We start from the raw sequence: 20,678 nt of genomic DNA, 5'->3' as shown, positions 1-20,678 counted from the left end.
ATTTGGGGAAGTGATCAGATTGTGAGGGCTCTGACCTCATCAGTGGATTAATCCAATAGCTGAGTGGAGTACTGGAAGGTGGTGAAAACTGTAAGCATGTGGGGTTAGGTTAGAAGAAGCTGGACATTAGAGGCATGACCTACAAAGGTTTATCTTCTCCTGGCCCTTTTCTGTGTTTCTGGTTCCCATAAAACTGAGCAGCTTTCCTTTGCTGTCCTATTGCTACAATGTTTTCCTTGCCTCAGGTCCCAAGCAATGGAGCCAGCAGACCATGATCGAAAACCCTGAAATTGTGAACCAAAATAAAACTTTCCTCCTCTAAGTTGTTCTTGTCAGGTGTTTTGATTGCAGTGATGTAAAGCTAACTAGCATAGAAAGCTTAGGGGGAAATTAGATGTTTAAATAAAGAATACTATTAATCTTTATATTATATTATTCTTCATGGTTGACAAATTTGCTTCCTTCTCTTTTTATTGCTTTTTAATTTTTATTTTTACACTATTATTATCAGTATGGCAAATCTGACTTTTAGGAAATAAGTAGGATATAAATGAAAACATACTTTGAATAAAATGAACTGAGATCAGAGAATGAAAAGTCCTGATTCAGATAAGGAAGAAGCAGATCTTAGAAGATGAATTCAGAGAGATAACAGTCAAAGACTACTAATAAGTTCAAAGGGAGCATACTTCTAACTCAAATGTCCTTCTCCATTCCTTACAATCTCAGCACCTAAGCAGACCTGGTACATTGTAAATGTCTGTGTTGAATGAACAGTGATTTCTCCAGAGTTGATTTATGGTTCCCTTGGATTGAATACAGAGCAGATTCAAGAGCTTCTCAAAGGTATATACTATAGAAACTCTTCATCAAACCAGTCTCATCAGAAATGGCCTAAGCCAGCGGGACAAGGTGGCATATGCCTGTAATCCTAGTGGCCCTGGGGGCTGAGGCAGGAGGATTGCAAGTTCAAAGCCAGCCTCAGCAATGGTGAGGCCCTAAGCAACTCAGTGAGACTCTGTCTCTAAATAAAATACAAAATCGAGCTAGGGATGTGGCTCAGTGGTTGAGTGCCCCTGAGTTCAATCCACAGTACCCCCTGACCCCATGCCAAAAAAAAAAAAAAGAAAAGAAAGAAAGAAAGAAAGGAAGGAAGGAAGGAAGGAAGGAAGGAAGGAAGGAAGGAAGGAAGGAAGGAAGGAAGGAAGGAAGGAAGAAAGAAAGAAAGAAAGAAAGAAAGAAAGAAATGGCCTAAGCCACATACAAGGACATCAACTAAAGAAAGAAACAAAGAGAATTTCTCTGGACACTAAAAGATGGCTTGAAAACAATGCCTTTTATGAGACACTGAACTTAACATTTTGCAAAATGATGTAAAATAGTAGCCCAGCTGCCTGTGATTATACATCTGCTGAGACTGAAAGTCAAGCAGAAGATGCATTTTGCTTACTTCTTACCACTACAAGTGGACAGTCTATACATTAGAAATTCTGGCACTTTAAAAAATGATCTTTTCTTGATGAACTGAAAGTCTTACTACTAACTTGGGTCTCATTAAAATTTGTTACAAACATTACAACAAGGTTTACAGAATCTTGGTTACAAAATTCCAATATTACAGAAAGGAAGAAATATGGAGAGCATTGGCATCCTGTCTCTGTCCAGCCAATGCAATCTAAATTGTGACCATCTGATACAATTATTTTCTTTGAAGTGTACACATTTTCTTCAGTCCTTGTAATCAAATACTACTTTAGAAACAGGTAGTAACATTACTTCCTCTTGTGGCAAATAAGGACAACTTGATTAGAAAGATAAACACAGCTCTAGTTCAAGTGTTTTAATCACTAGAGGTAGCACCTCCTAATTCTAAATCTCAGTGTTATCTTGTGATTTCCAGGATTCTCAGCGAAGTTCTTTGAAATTTTATTTTTCCCACCATAAAACTTTGGATCAGTACATTTTTAGAGTGAATAGGAGGCCTTATATTGAAAAAGTATGTGAGCTTTCATTTTTTTAAAAAATAACATCCCATTGAGATACTTAGAAGATTCAGTCTGAATTATCATTTTCTGTATGTTGTAAATCTCATAAGCAAACAGGCAAAGCTGATAACAAATTAATGTAAGGTAATTAACATACAGTAATTAATTTTAGCTGGATAATAACACTTAGAATGTGGTAGGTGATCCTATGGCAGAGGGCAAGAATAGATCTGTACAAGGCACTGGCACATAATTACTGTTACACAAAAAAGAGAAAAATGCAATACTCAAAATCTGTCTTTCAAAATGCAACTGACATTGAAGTTCAAGAGACTTATGGGTTCTCTTAAGATTTTATGATTTATTCAAGAGTTCTTTCCCAATATCAAACCTAATTTCTTCTTCTTCTGCACATCTACTGTACTCTATAGTACCAATTTCACTGTCCAACTTTAGTTATGCTTCTATCAGCTGTTTCCCTGCCCTCCCACCACCACTTGTACACATGAGCATACACAAAACACCCATGTACCCATAATTCTCTCTCAACACACACACACACACACACACACACACACACACACACACACCAGAGGCACTCATGCACATACTGTCTATCTAGAGTGACACATTGGACATGTCATTTGGACATGTCCAATGTTGATCACCATGTCTGGCTCACAGGTCTCCAGCAATCAGTCTCAGCTGCCACAGAGTAAACAAACAAATAAAACCAATGAATGTTAAATGTACCTAAGGACTTGGGGTATGGTTCAGTGGTAGAGCGCTTGCCTAGCATGTGCCAGGGCCTATGTTTGATTCTCAGCACAGCGAAAAGTAAATAAACAAAAAAATAAACTGAATCACACATTGGTAAAGTTGGAAAAGTCTTAAAAAATAGCAAATCCTATAGTATAATTTTATAGTTGAAGAACCAAACACAGCTGGGCAAGGTGGCACATGCCTGTAATCCCAGAAGCTCACAGGGCTGGAGGCAAGAGGATTGCAAGTTCAAAGCTAGCTTCAGCAATTTGGCAAGGCCTTTAACAACTTCTTGAGATCCTTTCTCTAAATAAAAGGGCTGGAGATGTGGCTCAGTGGTTAAGTGCCCTTAGGTTCAATCCTTGGTACCAAAAATAAATAAATTAAATATAAATAAGTAAAAAAACAAACAGACACAGGGCTTTAATGCCACACCACAAACACAAGCCAACCCCAGGGCTTGGGAATCACACCTGTGGGTACTTTTGAACTGCCACAGTGGACAGTTTTCTATTTTGTAGATGGAAAAATAATTTGTTTCATTACTTTTCCCCATCATCATAAAATAATCTGCCTTTGAAAATTCTTGATATAAAGGAAAGAAACAAAGAATTATAAGCCAAATTCAAATCGGTTGATTAAAAAGATTGGTATAATTGGCCAGAAGGATGGTCTAGGTTTGTAAGTGAATTTTGATAACCAATTTTCCTACTCTCTTTCTACTATTGACTTTATTTTAAAAAGCTTCTCCTTTTTTTAAAAAAAAATTAATCACATTGCCATTCTCAGATTTGATTTTTCATAGATAAAAAGCACCTGCCCCCGGGATTTTACATGGTAAAGAGAATTGAAATGTGATATTAAAAGTAACAGAAATGGTAACTGTGGCATATTTACTCAAAGATACTACATTTATGAGTAGTTTATAAGTGCATGAAGAAATGATTATATTTCAGTGCTAAATTTTTTAAAGACACAAAATTGAGCATACATAATTAAAGTCCAGCAGAGAAAAATGACTAGAAAAAAATACACCAAAGATGATAGCTATGTTTAGGTAGTAGGATTAGAGATTACCCTTTTGTCTTACTTTTTTTCTACATTAAAAGAAAAAAAAATGTTCTAAATGTATTTACATTACTTTTATACAGGAAAAATGAAACAGATTTAATGTTTTACAGAAAACTGGAAGCTGATGTCAGAGGCTGCACAGTCAATATTGAACTTCCATTTATAAGATTCTTTTGAGTCCCTGTTTTTCTTTCTTTCAAGTCCTCCCATTCCTGTCAGCAAGTCCCTGGAGAAGGTATCTTTGAAAGCCCAGAAATGGGGTCCTAATTAAAGATATGAAGTAAGGAAACCTGGTGTCATCTCATCCCCTAGGACCTGTTTGAGATACATACTGAGAAATTTAGTACTTGTTAGAATGAAGAACCTCCTGAAAATGTCTTTTACTGATTTTTTTTCTTAGAAAAACTAAGGGCCCTAAATAATTCACACACATTCTCAGGTTTAGTTTCTGGATGTGCATTCAATTTTTTCCCCATAATAGTAAGTGGCTTTCTTTTTGAGATCACTGATTACTATGACACTAATGGCTCAATTAAGACATGGATGTAACTTTCAGATATTATGTATTTTAAGAAGAATAAAATATGCTCTATAGGTGGTAACCCTCCAGCTACGTCCTAAATTGCTAACAGCATACTCCACACTCTTTTTAAAAGCTATTTCTCCAAAAAATACATTGCAGTTCTTGGAGTGTCTTCAGGGCAGGGAGCTTTGCTTAGGTTCAACTCTCAGGAATTTCTAATGTAGAGCTGCATCAGGGAATCACAAAGCAAAGACCGAAAGATTAAAACTACTCCTTCCTTGTCACCTCCTCTGAGAAAGCTATGATACCCAACATTTGTAAATGAATGTGCAAGTCCCCAGGTTTAAATAAGTCCCAAATAAACCTAAGAAACAACCAGCTGAGTTCTCTCCTTTCCTCATCTGCATTATTTATTTCACTTTTGACTTATAAGTGCTTTTTCTATGTGGTTAAATCCATGCTGAAAGTTATAAAGTTTTCTAGTAAATTGCAAGAATAGAAATAAAGGCCTCACTGGCCTGAGAAAAGCTCTTCAGAAGTAGATCTAAGCTGCAACTTACACAACTATCTCAAGTCCACACACTGCATGTATACTCTGCTTTTCCCAATGTGAAAAGTTCAGAGTTCTTTATTCCTGTTTTCAGGGCTTGGGGCTCCTGAGTCTCTAACAGAGAATATCACTCAAATAAATGGGTCAATTTCCTCCATAATCTCCAACAAAAGGCATTGCAGACCAAATATTTTATTCTTAAAAATGTAGGTTATTTATTCATGACCAAAGATTAAAAAATTAATTAAAAACAGAATTTGACGTTACTTAACAAAACATAGACAACACACTACTCTAAAAATAACATGTAGAAAGATTCCTCTCGTGGTATTTCAACCCTTTAACTTTTGTCCACTATTACAATAATGAAGACTTACTTTACTGATGCTCTTGAGACACTGTGAAACGCTATTTTGATTTCTTTTCAAATTTGGCTCTACTTTCCTTGGAGATTTCTCTATGCTGAGCTCAATTTATTAAAATGCATATGAGCTTGTACTTCAGTTAAAATAAAACAATAATAGATCAAATATAAAACACATCTTACTCTGGATTTTGTTTAGCATTAATAAGTGCTAATAAAAGAATCTGAATTATCTTAATGAGGATCCATGAATGATAACTCACAACCTCTTTTTTCAAGATCTAAATTTGCTTGACTTATATAATCTCATTCCCCATCCCAACAACTATAGTATGCCTGGGAATATTCATGTGCAAATGCTATACATGCTGAATGGTTATGACAGGAGAAAGGCAATAGAGCAAACAAAATCCACAGCTACATGCACCCTTGCAGAAACTATAGCTACCTGAATTTTCCATTATCAAGAGACCACAGCATAGGTCAGAACTGGAAGACATGTAGGAGATCCTGTTCGTGCCATTAATTTATAGGAAAATGGGCTTTGGGAAAGTTTGGTGACTTACTCAAAGTCATAGATCTGGTTGGCAGCAGATCTAGAAAAATAATCTGAACATTTATATTTAAGTCATTTTTCAATTTTATACCATAAAACATCTTTATTCTCATAATCATCAAAACTTGAGCCATTTGGATAAAAATTTTTCTTTCTACACTAATGTTATGATCTAAATGTTTGTGTTCTCCTCACCCCCAGCCAATCCATGTTTCAGTATATCTCAATCCCCAGAGTGATAGTACCAGGCTGTGGGGCCTCATTTGGTCATGAGGAAGAGCCCTCATTAATCCTTTACCTTTCTCCAGGTAAGGGTACAGAGAAAAACAGCAAAGAAGGAGGCCCTTATCAGACACTAAATCTGGTGGCAACTTGATCTTCAGCTTCTAGGACTATGAGAAATAAATTTCTACTGTTTATAAGCTACCCCGTGTATGGTATTTTATGAGAGCAGCCAGATTATGACACTGGCTTCTACAATTCCTGTTTTTATATATGCAGTATAACAAACATTATTGAACCTTTTTTTCTGTTGATTCAAGGTCACCATTATTAAGATTAGTGATGTCAACTTTATAACAGAGTCAATGAATGTTGGGGATTTGATAACTGCTCTTTATGGATTTCTCTTTGTTGTCATCCCCTGCTATTCTCAGTTTCACTAGTCTATATCATCCCCCTTCCCCAAGTTTTCTAAAGTCTATTCTCTTAGAGTCATATGAAATACAGATAAAGGCACACCATATTTAATGTACTATTATTTATAACAGCAAGACAAAAACTTAAATATCCAACATAGGAAAACATTTAGTAAGTGATAATTTAAAATATAATATTATATAGCCATTAAAATTCCCTTCACATGGACTCCATCTACTCTCTGCTCCATGACAATGAGTCCATTGACATGCCAATTGTGGGCTTGAGGGAGATGAGCTGATGACATTTCTTCCCTATAAACATTTCTTGGGTCTTCATCTGACATTCACAGTCTCACTCTAATGACTCTCCCAATAAATAATTAAGAAATAAGAGAACCCCAGAAAAGGAGGAGGAAGAAGAAATGGTTGATTCTTGGGGCTGTGACATTTGGGAAGTGGCCATAGAATTCTCTTTAGAAAAGTGGAAAAGCCTGGATCCTGCTCAGTGGAATTTGTACATGGATGCAATGTTGACAGAACAAGAACAACAAAAAACCTGATTTCCCTGGGTATGTCTTTTAATTACCCTCAATATCTTTCACCAGAACAAGACATGGAAATCTTACTTCAAAAAAGGGGTACTGGTGAGATGTGGAAGCTGTAGCCTTGATAATTCATACTTAATGAAAGACTGGGAGAATGTGGGTATGCATGATACATAGAAAGGATGTTATAACAGACATAACCAAATCGCAACAAAACATCACTACTAAAGGAGATGAAAAACTTAAACTATCTCAGAAATAGCCTTGAGGGCTGGGGAGATGGCTCAAGCGGTAGCGCGCTCGCCTGGCATGCGTTCGGCCTGGGTTCGATCCTCAGCGCCACATACCAACAAAGATGTTGTGTCCGCTGAGAACTAAAAAATAAAATATTAAAAATTCTCTCTCTCCTCTCTCACTCTCTCTTTAAAAAAAAAGAAAAGAAAAGAAATAGCCTTGAATGATCTTAGTCAGGGTTGCAAAAAAATCAAATTGGCTTCTCTGAGCAAATATTCATATACATTTTTGAAACATAACTTTTCTCAAAAAACAAATTTAGAAAATCTTAAATAGGACCCGAACAATATACAATGTATCATTTACCATTTCAAATATAGGATTGAAACTCATTCCAACATTTCTGAAGATGAGAATGAAAAATGAACAATTTCTAAATGCCATCAATTTGATAAACACTTTACCAAAATTTCATTATTTCACCACCAACAAATAATTTCTCCTATGCCAAAAACCACAATTCTGATAAATATAGAAAGGTCTTTTCCTATCCACTATTGCTAAATCAATGCCAGCGTATAGATATTTGAGAAAAACATAATAAAACCAGGAAGGCCTATAGTAAGGACTCAAGTCTAAAAAAATTACCAGGGTATGTATGCATGTATTTATTCGGAACTGGGGATTGAACTCAGGGGCACTGATCATGGACCCACATTCCCAGCCTTATTTCGTATTTTATTCAGAGACAGGGTCTCACTGAGTTGCTTAGCACCTGGCTTTTGCTGAGGCTGGCTTTGAACTTGTGGCTTCTGGCCTCAGCCTCTCGAGCTGCTGGGATTACAGGCATGGGCCACCATGCCCAGCTACCAGGGTTTTTAAAAAAGAAAGAGAACTTGTAAGTATAAAAAAACTTGAAAATACTTTAAACATGACTGATATTATAGTAAATACCAAAGTATTAATTTTCCAGAGAATAATAACAGATTGTTATTGTTCAATAATAGAACAAAACAGATGTAATAAAGTGGGAAATTTTTTCATCAGTGTTCAGAATTTATCCATCAGAATATCAATATTCAAGAAAAGATTTACAAATATAATGAATTGGCAAAACTTTTAACCAGTCCTCGGAACTTAACATCAGACGATTCATATTAGGGAAAATACATACAGGCATGATAAATGTAGAATTGTCTTTAATAATCATTAAATCTAAATAGACATAATGCACACTGGAAAGAAACCTTAGAAAAGTAAAGAGTGTAGCAAATCCTTTCATCTGTCCTCATACTTTACTCAATGTCAAAGAATCTATACTGTAGATAACACCCTACAAATGTATATCATATGGCAAATCCTTTGCTCATCCCTATATCTTATTATGTATCAGATAGTTCACATCAGAGAGGAAACTTGCAAATGCAAAGAAAGTAGCAAAGTCTTTTAAACTTGCTCAAATCTTACTCAATGTCAAAAAATTCATTTTGGGGGGAACACTGTAAGTATAAATAATGTGGAGAAGGCTTTAATCAATTCTCAATCCTTTTCCCAGATCATAGTTTGACAAGAAACTCTATAAATGTAAAGACTGTAGCAAAGCCTTTAGCATATGCTCAAACCTTACTTGACATAAAAAATTGATCCTGGACACATATACTACACATGTAATAATGACTAAGGAAAGATCTGTGTTCAAAATATGCATCAGTTTATATATATGGCAAAGAACCTGCAGGTTAAATAAATGTTAAGAAAGTATTTAATTATCAAGTATAAATATCAAAAGATTCATAGCAGAATACAGTAAGGACCTAATGCTTTCAGAAATGATAAATCAGAGTAATTATTAAAGTGAAATAATCCAAAGTCAAAACAATTGGATAATTTATTTGAATGTATCAAAGGAGCAAAGATATTGTCTTTCAATAAATATAATTACTGTAATTATATTACACTCACTGTAAAAAAAAATTCTTTTCACACTGAGAAGTTTTAATGAAATGAGGACATGCTTTTGTAATAACGTCAAGAAAAAAAGCAGGACATAAAATTACAAGATACCACCAGGTGCAGTGGCCCACAACTATAATCCCAGTGACTGGAGAGGCTGAGACAGGAGGATCACAAGTTCAAAACCAGCCTCAGCAACTTAGTGAGGTCCTGAGAAACTTAACGAGACCTCCCCAATATCAAAATTAAAAAAAATAAAAAGGGCTGGAGATGTGGCTCCGTGGTTAAATGCCCCGGGTTAGGCTCTGGTATCTAAATAAATAAATAATCCCAACCACTTTTTAAAATTTCTTAGAGTGAAGGAAATATAAAAATATTTGTTGTGGTAAGATTATTATTAACATTATTCTCTTTTTATACTGTTTTATACCACTTATTTATTTCTGCAATTAGAGTATAATGCTTACAGTCAGAAAAGGGATTTTTTTAAAAAGAAAGCATCACATTGGAAAGTATAACCTAACTAGTGAGAACTACATAAGATAAAAACATGGATTCTAAAGGAATATCTAAGGCCTCTGTGGAATGGACTATGTGATCTGGTTGTACAAACAGGGTTTTGGCTTACTTCCTATCCTTTCCTGAATTTCAGGTTGCTGTAAAGTTGAACTATAGACAGGCAGAGCATTACGGTTTATATGTATTTAAAGGAGAAGAGAGGACACAGAAAGAGGGAAAACAGAAAAAAGGGTAGATTCTGAGCCAATGCTTTTAGACAAGTGTCTAAGGATTTTTTTTTTCATTAATTAGTTTTTTGAAATTTAGAAGTCACAGATGGTGATAATTGTCACTAAGTCACTCAGGCTGATTTATTAAATTAACCTCTTTAGAGACCAGGATATTTTCTACTAACAATCAACTCCGTGCTAAAACTGAAAGAGCTCAATTAAGAATGTGAAGGGGGCGGGTAGGAAATGATAGTAGAATGAATCCGACATTATTATCCTTTGTGTAATCTAATACGATTACATGACCTGCATAACTCTACATCATGAACAGCCAGAAGAATGAGAAGTTTATATTCCATTTATGTATGATGTGTCAAAATTCATTCTACTGTCACATATAACCAATTAGAACACACAAAAATATACTTAAAAAAGAATATGAAAAGGTAAAAACTGGGAAAGCATAGAAGGAAGCTAAGCAAATAAGTGTCTGAGTATAGGATGGTTATATTTCAGAAAGGGTACTGAATGCTTTTATCAATTTTCTAATTTTTTTAAAATTATGATGAAATATCTTTTATTTTCTACTCTAATTTTGATTGAAATCATTAATATGAGGGTTACATAGGTTACCTTTTGATTTTACAACACATGATGATATTCACTCATCTATATATACAGACAGCCCCTAACCATATTACCTGTCCACATCACCTCATGCAGTCTCAGCACATATGATTTTACAAATAGATGCTTTACTTCTCAACACTTCTGAAAATCATTTTTAAATTTTTCTCTCTGTTTCCCAAACACCACATGCTATGGAAAGACCTTAACAATACCTTAAAGTCATTTGAGGCAAGATAGGCAAGATCAAATCTGCCCTCATCCAGCATTAGTGGCATTAGCTAGCATTTTCAATAGATTCCTAAGGCCCTACCCAAACACAATATATTATATTGTTAGGAACACCCTTTGAAATATTATTAGCCCAATTTTATATAAGAAGAAACAGAGGTCCTAAGAAATTAATTTGCTAAACATCACATTAGTAATTAAGGTAGAGGCAAGGCCTAGAACTTGAGATTCTTTAACTCTCAATCCTGTATTTATTTCCACTGCTTCATGCTACAGAGTTACTGATAGATTAATCCTGCACCAAAGTATGTACCCCGAAAGGCCACATACAAGTTCAACTGTACTTCTGTACAGTTTGGAAGAGTGGAAAATTATTCCAGCAGAAGGAAAAATTGGTTGGTGGGAGGTTATGGCTGATGTTCACTTTCACCTTGGTGCTTGTTCCTACATCTTCATCTTCATCCACTAGAATGCATTCCCCTGCTCTCCACAAATCCATTTTCAGCATTTGTTCTTCATGCTGTAAGCAAATGCCCTCCCCTAAAGAAGTCCACGAGAAACTTGAGCCACTTTTGCTATTCTTGACTCCATAGCTCAATTTAACTTTAATAGCTTGCGAATGTTACAGGGTGTACTTAGTCTCAAATTTCTTGTTTTTTTTTTTTCTAAATCTAATAGGTCATATATGTATGTTTTAGCTCCCCAGCTAGATGTTAAGCATGATCTATTTCTACATCCTAGATTTTTCCCTTTTAATGATCTTCCTCATTTCTCCTAACTGCCTAATACAAGATATTTATTTAACAAATGCTTACCAAACAACTGAGAATCTACAATAGCACACCTTGATTTGTAATTAGGATATAAGAGATATAGTGCTACAAACAAAGAACTTACTTCAGGTGAATATATGGCCCTCAGTTTTCTCACCTTGAAATGAGTATAGGAGCAAGAAGTGGGTGGAAAATGTGAGTTTCATGATCTCTAAGAGGCGATGAATACTTAAATATTATTTTCATTGGGGTGGATCACAATCTACTTTGTTCCATTAAGGATAAGATGTCAAAAAGAACAATATTAAAGGCCAAACAAATAAGAGACCAAATGACTAATCCCCTAGAGGCAGAAGCAAGCCAATATGCTGGGGAAATCAATAAAGCAAAGGAAAACCAGGGAGAGTATAAATGTCCTGAACAAGGCTAGAAATGTGAATCCTGCTTGAGAGGGATGTGAAGGGGTACAATGTAAAAGGGAACAGCATAATAACTAAAAAATTTGCATTAGTGCTTAGGTAAATATAGCATAATGTTGTGCTTTTTTTCCCTTTAAATTTGCACTTCTGTCTACTATCAAAGCTTTAAATCAAATGCTAAGAATATCAGCATTGACTGCTTATGTTATAATAAAAAATTAGATCCATACTAAAAAAACCTTTGTGGAAATAAAACCAGAAATTCTTGATATCAAAATAGGGATTAAAACTATCAACATTTGATCATTAACAACCTATTTTCCTATATCCCCCACCCTTTTTTTTTTCCTTTTGGTAAGGTGAGAAATAGGTTAAATTTAATCAGAATATTTTTACTGCATCTATTTAATTTTATTAATAATTTTAATATTCTAAGTAATATTGTACCTGAGTCATTAAAATTGGGCTTTAGCTAACAGATCATAGCATTACATGGGGTTCTATGCATGATTCCCTGAATAAGCTTCCTTGGATGGGATGAGCCTATAGCACACAGTGAACCAAAATCTCTGTGGTATTAGGGTTTTATTTGAATTGCTATGGTAGAAAGTCAAATTCAGCTTAAAACTTCAAAAAAAAAAAACCTCTGTAGAAACAAAAAAATCTCTAAAATTAAAAAAAAAAGTTTGAATCAAATAACAGCTCTCAGATTATCAGATGAAAAGTTTTTAGCTGGTATCCAAAGTTGAAGTGACACTTTAAAAGATTAGATCAATAGGAGTACATGACTGATAAAAGACCAGGAAAATTCCATTTTAAAAAGAGCAAACGCTTAAAGGGATTTGATATTCAAGAGCCATTTTTATGAATCTCCTGAAAAAGTTTTGATACTAAAACTGCTGAGAAGAAACTTACTATTAATCCATGTTATACAACTTTGAATCCAGTTTGCCCTTAACCTTCTACCCTATAGAAAGGGCTAAATTTAACTGAGAACTATAAATAAATTTTGTAAGGAAAAAAAACTGTGTGCCTGTATGTGTGTTTGTACTAAAAACAAACATACCTGCTTCATCATAGGATACAGTCAATTTTTCTAACATTTCTCGATCAATTGACAGAATCTGCTGTTCAAGGATGGTCTGGTAAGACAATACACTGTTTTCTTTGTCTTTCTCGTAGTCCTGAAGATGTTGTTTTAGGGCCTCTGGGAGCCGAGATTTTACATATTCAGCTGCAGTCTGCAGATAAAACAGAGAACCCCATTAGTACCTCCAGTCTAAGGTTCCTCATTTACCCTCAGGTCCTTTAGAGAGAACTCAAAGCACTGTGGATCCACTCTCCCAGTAAGCATGTCCTTGTCATTGTGACTTCAGATTACACTGCACCCAGTAAGGTGAGTCTTCAAGCAAACAGAATCTTAGGTCTTTAAATCATTTCTACCAGGTTTAAAGGTATAAAAGATGATAGATTTGGTTTGATATTCACAAGAATTAGCAGTCAGAATTTCAATTAATCCATTGAAATTCCAAAGGCCCATGGTAATAATTTTGCTGGATATAAATTTTCTTTAAGAAGATGGTCACACAACTCAGCAGTGAGCCCTACCCTGTCACAGCACCCGCGTCCCTACTTGTTTTGCTATTCTCAACTCATTAATGCTGACACAGGAGCTCTTGTGAACTGAGTAGAAAGGAGAACCTCTGCTAGGGTTTATAGAAAAATAATAGAATAAATTAAAAAAGAAGAGATCTAAGATTCCCCTTAACCTGAAAAGAAAGAACTTGTATATGTATGTATGTATGTACACACACACACACACACACACACAAACACACATATGTGTATATTTTTTTTTCTTAATTTTTTTTGTTGTTCATTTGCTTCTAGATAATAACTGCAAAAAATACTCCTAACTGGAAACATCTGAAATTATATACAGTGATTTTCAATCAAGGAAACATGCTCCACTTGGGAGTTAGAAGGAAAACAAGTGTATTTTGAAAAAGGCCTTCCCAAGGAGTCTTCTGGTGGGCTGATATGGTAACATACTCTCTCCCTCCCTGTTGAGAATCACTGTGAAAACAGTGATTATGGGAGAAATTAAATGACAGAAGTTTATGGGAGAAATTAAATGACAGAATGGCATGTATGAATCAGGGGAATTCTCAAATTCTTATAATATACCTTGAGAATATTAGGTGTTTGGCATCTCCTTGTAGTATAGCTCTGCTTCACCTGCACAGTGCCTAAAGTTGAGAAACCAACAAATGAAGGCATATATATATATATATATATATATGGTTTAAAATTATGTTCATAACCACTAAAAAACTTTTCAAAGAAGCTGCAAAAAGATTCCTGCTGGGGTATGGGCCTAGAATACAGCAAAGACTCAGCTACATAGTTTGTTTGTTTGTTTAAAAAAGTCCTATGCAGCTATTAATTGTATAATTTAAAATATGTGTGCAATATAAAGAGATGAAAACATACCTTATATTCATGGATCAGAAGAATTAATATTGTTAAAATGCTATACTATAAAAATGATTTATAGATTCAATGCAATCCTTATCAAAGTGCTAATAACATTCTTCACAAAAATAAAAAAACAAAAAAATTCATATGGAGCCACAAAATAAAAAACAAACAAACAAACAAAAAAACCCTCAAGTAGCCAAAGAAACCCTGAGCAAAAAGAACAAAACTAGGGGAATCACAGTGCCTGACTTCAAAATATACTGTAAACCTATAGTGACCAAAACAGCATGGTACTGGCATAAAAACAGACAAACAAACAGAATAGAGAGCCCAGAAATAAATGAATGCATTCACAGCAAACTGATTTTCAACAAAGCCACCAAGAACACAATGAAGAAAAGAACATTTTCTTCAATAAGTGATGCTGGGAAAACTGAATATCTATACGCAAAAGGATGAAATTAGATTTTCATCTAAATCAAATAAAAACAAAACCTCAATGAGATAATACTAAATTCCAGTTAGAATAGCAATTATGAAGAGACAAATGAAAGTAAGTGTTGGTAAGGATACAGAGATAAAGGAACCTTCATATACTATTGTGAAAGTAAATTAGTACAGTCATTACAGAAAACAGTATGGAGGTTCCTCAAAAAACTAAAAATAGAATTTTGCCAGGTGTAGTGGCTGATGCCTGAAATCCTCACTTGGGAGGCTGAAGTAGAAAAAAGAATTACCTACCATATGATCATTCTCACTACTGTGTATATAACCATAGGAAATAAAATCAGTATATCAAGGAGATACCTATACTTTCATATTTATTGAAGTACAATTCATAATAACTAAGATACAGAGTTGAATTACATGTCCATTACTGGATTTATATATAATAGGTAATGTTGTATATATGCACAGTAAAATACTATTCAGTCATAAAAGAAGAATGACATTCAGCCATTTTTTACATTGATGGACCTGAAGAACATTATGTTAAGTGCTATAAGCCAGGCACAAAAAGATTTTTTAAAAAGTAATAAAATATTACAAAGTTGGTTTCATAGAAGTGGAGAGTATAATGGTGGTTACCAGAGTCTGATGTAGTTGGGGTGGGTGAATGTTAAAGGCTACATAATTATAGTTAGGAAGAATAAACTTCAAAGATTTATTGACTAGTTAATAATAATACATTATATTTATGAAAAATGTAAGCACAGGGAGTATCATGTGCTATCAAATGGTAACTACATGAGGTAATGCATTTGCCAATAAGCTGGATTTCACCAATCATAATATATATATATATATCCTTCAAATCATCATGTTGTCCAAGGTAAATTTATATAATGTTATCTGTCAATTAAAAGATTAATAAAATACATGTGAGTTACACAAACACACACACACATACGCACACTCTCTCTCACACACAAAACATGCTCATCAACAGAGGTTCAATTTTTTTTAATTTATAGAATAGTATGGTATATATCCATTGGAAAATATGAGACAGGACTATACCTATTGACCAGGAGAATATCGATGATGTATTGTTGAGGTTAAAAAACAAAGCTGCAGTTGGGTACAGTGGCCCAGGCCTGTAATTCCATCTACTTGGAAGGTTGACACAGGAAGATCACAAGTTTGAAGCCAACCTCAGCAATTTAGTGAGACCCTATTTCAAAATAAAAAATAAAAGGGCTGGGGATATGGCTCTGTGGTAGAGTGCCCCTGGGTTCAGTTCCGAGTGATGATGATGATGATGATGACGACAACGACGACTACGATGATGACGATGATCATGATGCTAACCATGATGATGATAATAAAAATTTTAAAAATTAAACAAACAAAATTACAAAATATCAGGAATAATGTATCCTTTTAATGCAAAGCATACATATGTGTATATATTGTGTTTAGTATTATCATATATGCACAGAAAGAGAGAGCATACTCCAGTTGTGGAACATACTTTTTTGTTGTTCTAATTAGTTATACATGACAGCAGAATGTATTTCAACTCTTTGTACACAAATGGAACACAACTTTTAATTTCTCTGGTTGTACACAATACAGAGTCACACTATTCATGCAATCATACATGTACATAGGGTAATAATGTCTGTCTCATTCCACTATCTTTCCCACCCCCTTACCCCCTGCCTCCCCCTCACTTCCCTCTACCCAGTCCAAAGTTCCCTGGCAGATACTTTTTCCTTTCCATGTTTCAGTATTGTTTCCATGTTCTTACTATTGTAATTTTAAACAATTATCTTTTCAAAGTATCTTTCTTTGTGACCTTCAAGGTTTTCCTTTGGAATGTTAGTCCAATTTAGGATGAAATGAATTTTCCAGAACAAATGACAACTGACTTCTCAGAAAATGCACACTGGGAAGTGGTGGGGAAAAATTATATTTCACTCCTTGCAGAGTCACTAAACATAGCATACAACACTTTTTACTTCCAGATTTATATTGAGATTTCCTAAGTCAGATACTGATGAAATTACAACTTTAAAATATCACCAAATTTTGTTCAAATTCTCTGCCAGCCAGCTAGTTGCAGAACAAATAAAGTTATCTCATAAAATGTAAATGAATTCAGCATATTGGTGTAACATATTTACTCCTAGAGTTTAATAAAAATTTTCTCTTGACACTGGAAAAAAATATTTTAGCATTATAGATAACCATTTTAAAATTCACACTATACCTTACTATTCAGTGTAACATCTCTCTTTAGTAATTTTTTCCCATGGGATACCTACAGGTATAGGAAGTAGTTCAATAACGTATTATATTTGAAAAATATTGGTGTATTTTATGTTACTGAAAGCACACCATCTATTTCCTCCCAATTGTGTCTATTGATTGTATTTGAAATGAAATTCACTTTCTTAGTTACAATTCTGATATAGGTCTAGGAACAGTGCCTGCATCTTTTACTATACTGGAGTTATATTTTGGTACTTCATTTCTAAAACAGTATAACTTCACATATAGTTTTTTTCTATTGGGAAAGATTCTTAATAGAAAGAAGAAAACAACTCTAGAAAAATATAGATTCTGTTAAGATATTTCAAAAAATCCCCTTTATACTAAAGTGATACTGTAAATATATTCAAATGTCACATGCTTCCCTCTTGGTATGTTCTTTCATGGTGGGAAGAGAGAATAAGCAAGATCTCTGGTGTGTTTGCTTTTCTTTTTTTTCTTTTATAATTGATTTTATTTTTCAAATACATGACAGTGGAATGCATCAAAATTCTTATTACACATATAGAACAGAATTTTTCATATCTCCATTTGTATATAAAGTATGTTCACACCAATTCATGTCTTCATACATGTACTTGGGATAATAATGTCCATCACATTCCACTATCATTGCTAACCCCCTGCCTCCTCCCTTCCCCTCCCACCCCTCTGCCCTATCTAGAGTTATCTATTCCTCCCAGGCTCCCTCTCCCTACCTCACTATGAGTCAGTCACCTTATATTAGAAAAAACATTCAGCATTTGTTTTTTGGGGATTAGCTAACTTCACTTAGCATTATCTTCTCCAGCTCCATCCATTTATCTGCAAATGCCGTGATTTTATTCTATTTAATTCCTGAGTAATATTCCATTGTATACATATATATGCCACATTTAATCCATTCATCCACTGAAGGACATCTAGGTTGGTTTCACAATTTAGCTATTGTGAATTGTGTTGCTATAAACATTGATGTGGCTGTGTACCTGTAGTATGCTCTTTTTAAGTTCTTTGGGTATAGACCGAGGAGAGCGATAGCTGGGTCAAATGGTGGTTCCATTCCAAGTTTTCCAGGGAATCCAGTGATATGTTCTTTAAGAAATAATTGATACATATTACTTTCATGGGTGTGAAAAGGTGTACTTTAAGAGCTTCTAAATGCTTCACAGTTCATCTTAAAAAGAAAACCTGTCAGGTAGCTAGCTCTAACTTATTAACTGCTGAGTAAGGTACATTAAACTTGACATTGTTGGGATAACAACCTCTTCTATAAAGGAACCTGCAATTTCTATGTGTAAACAAAAAACTGGTGGGAAAACATATTTTAAAAGCAATGAATCAATAGGCAGGAATTTTGAGATATATTAATATATTTATTAGGAAATGAGCCATATTAAGTGCTGAGCAGCCTCTAGAGAAAGGAGACACAAAAATAATCAGGAAATTGGTCAGGTGAAGTTAAAACAATTTTGAGTCAAGAGACACTAGAGGACAGAAAAGCATAGAAGAGTGAGTGTGAATTCACAGGGAGGAATAATAAGAAATGAAGCTGAATTTAAGATGCACTAAAATATAATGAGATGGCAAGACAGTAAAGGCTGTAGAAAGACTGGTCTATTCTGTGACTGGAGAATAAACTGGACAATCTTTTGGACAGAAAATGAAAACAAAAATAACAAAAAATTTTAAATAACTACACTTCTTTTTACCTAGTAATGTCTTTCTAGAAATTTATTTTAAGGAAAATTTAAAGATAAGCACACAGATATGTGTACAAACTTGTTTTTCAATAATTATTTGTGATAATAAAAAATCTGTCTAGAAATTGGTTGGTAATATTATGGAATATCCATACAACAGAATACAGTGCACCTATTAAAAATCAGGTTATGAAAGAATAGTAAATTATATGGGAAAATATTCAGAATAAAATTGTAGATTATAAAGTAGTTGGTATACTACATGTATAAGGAAAAAATTGGTTGAATTATATTAATGTGTATCATTTTTCTCAGAGTAGCAAGAGCTTGGATGATTTTTTTTATGTAGTTTTCTGCATTTTCCAGATTTAATAAAATAAAAATAATATTTCTCTGTGCCAGCACTGGACTGAATGTTGTGTGTTAGTTTACATAATCCTCATAACAACCTTATTTGGTTTTTATAAATGAGGAAGAGACTCACAGAGGTTAAGTAAATTGTCCTTGGTTATCAGAGAATAGTAAAGAAGGAAACACCAATTGGTTTTGAGCCAGAAAATAAAAAAGAAAACACATTATTTTTTTTTTAAAGAAGTTTATGTCTACTGGGGTCATCATGCTATAAGGTAAAGTAGCCCCAAGAAAGGAGAAAGCCTGTAAGAAGAACAAATGAGCACATGAACAGAGATTGGTGCCAGATGGGAAAGAAAAATATGTAAACTGGATTCAGTTTTTCAAAACTAGAAGCTAAAAATAGCAGTGGGACTATTGAGAGTAATGGGAAAACAAACTACAGTGAAAAAAATAAATTAAATTTATTTTGAACATTTAATTGTAAGCCTGAAAACTATCCATTGCTCCATAATTTAGGAGCACTCCACAAAACAAACCTCCACAAAGAAAATGTGTTAGAGATTCATTTTATAGAACTCTGAAGAAAAATATCAGACCAATGATTTTGGTTGCAAGTTTCCAGAAAGGTAAAAGCTGTTTTCAAGAAAAAATATTAAATGATAGGGAATTAAATTAAAATACAGTCACCATCAGAGAAGTAAATTAGAGCTATATTCAAATCACTTTTAGTATTTTTCTCTCAGTTTGCAAACTCAAGTTACTACTCATTTGATCTTTTATGGATTTAAAACAAAACAAAACAAAACAAAACAAACGGAAGAGATCTGGAGGATGTGGTTCTGTGGTAGAGTATTTGCCTAGCATGTACAAAGACCAGGGTTCCATCCATAGTACCACAAAAAACAAAATCCCAAACAAACAACCAAGAATCAGATTTTTGATGTCTTTAACTGAACTATGAAAATATGTCTCCTCTTATTATTTTAATTTAATATTGTATATGTCATAGTTGTGGGACTTCAAAAAATTTGCTCCCTTCTTTTCAATTAAATGTTCTATTTTATTATCAATTCCAAGACTTTATATGTCGTATGGAATTTTGTAAAGTTCTAGGCATGGTATGCAAAAGGAGAAAAGTTCCCTTATACTCAATAAATAATTATTTACAAGATATTTTTAAAACTAGGAAATATATTTTATCATTATGTTTGCAGTGGTTATATTGTAAATGTTGGTCCTGATACAGAGATTCATTTTCAAAGTAATTTTGAAAAACCAATAGATAAGATTTTTTTAAGATTTCAAAATCTGAGAAAGGCATCTGAAGAAGAAATACCTACTTTTGCCTCAAAGATAGTCTAGAGAGTGCTTTGCAAAGACAAAAATTTTCAGAATTTTAATATCTTTCAAATACAATGATT

At 33.9% G+C, this 20,678-nt stretch overlaps 1 protein-coding gene across 1 annotated transcript in view; it reads right to left on the bottom strand.

The window, feature by feature from the left end:
• Ppm1l (protein phosphatase, Mg2+/Mn2+ dependent 1L) overlaps positions 1–20,678 on the bottom strand; it is a 292,081-nt gene that overhangs the window by 87,011 nt on the left and 184,392 nt on the right. Inside the window, exon 2 of the mRNA XM_005338294.5 lies at positions 13,029–13,203. Within this exon, the coding sequence (XP_005338351.1) occupies positions 13,029–13,203 (175 nt within the window). The remainder of the gene's footprint in view (positions 1–13,028; positions 13,204–20,678) is intronic.

The sequence above is a fragment of the Ictidomys tridecemlineatus genome, chromosome 3 (assembly GCF_052094955.1).
Source record: "Ictidomys tridecemlineatus isolate mIctTri1 chromosome 3, mIctTri1.hap1, whole genome shotgun sequence".
NCBI lineage: Eukaryota > Metazoa > Chordata > Mammalia > Rodentia > Sciuridae > Ictidomys > Ictidomys tridecemlineatus.
Note: the sequence above shows the minus strand (reverse complement) of the source record. Positions and strands in the feature narration are given on the sequence as shown.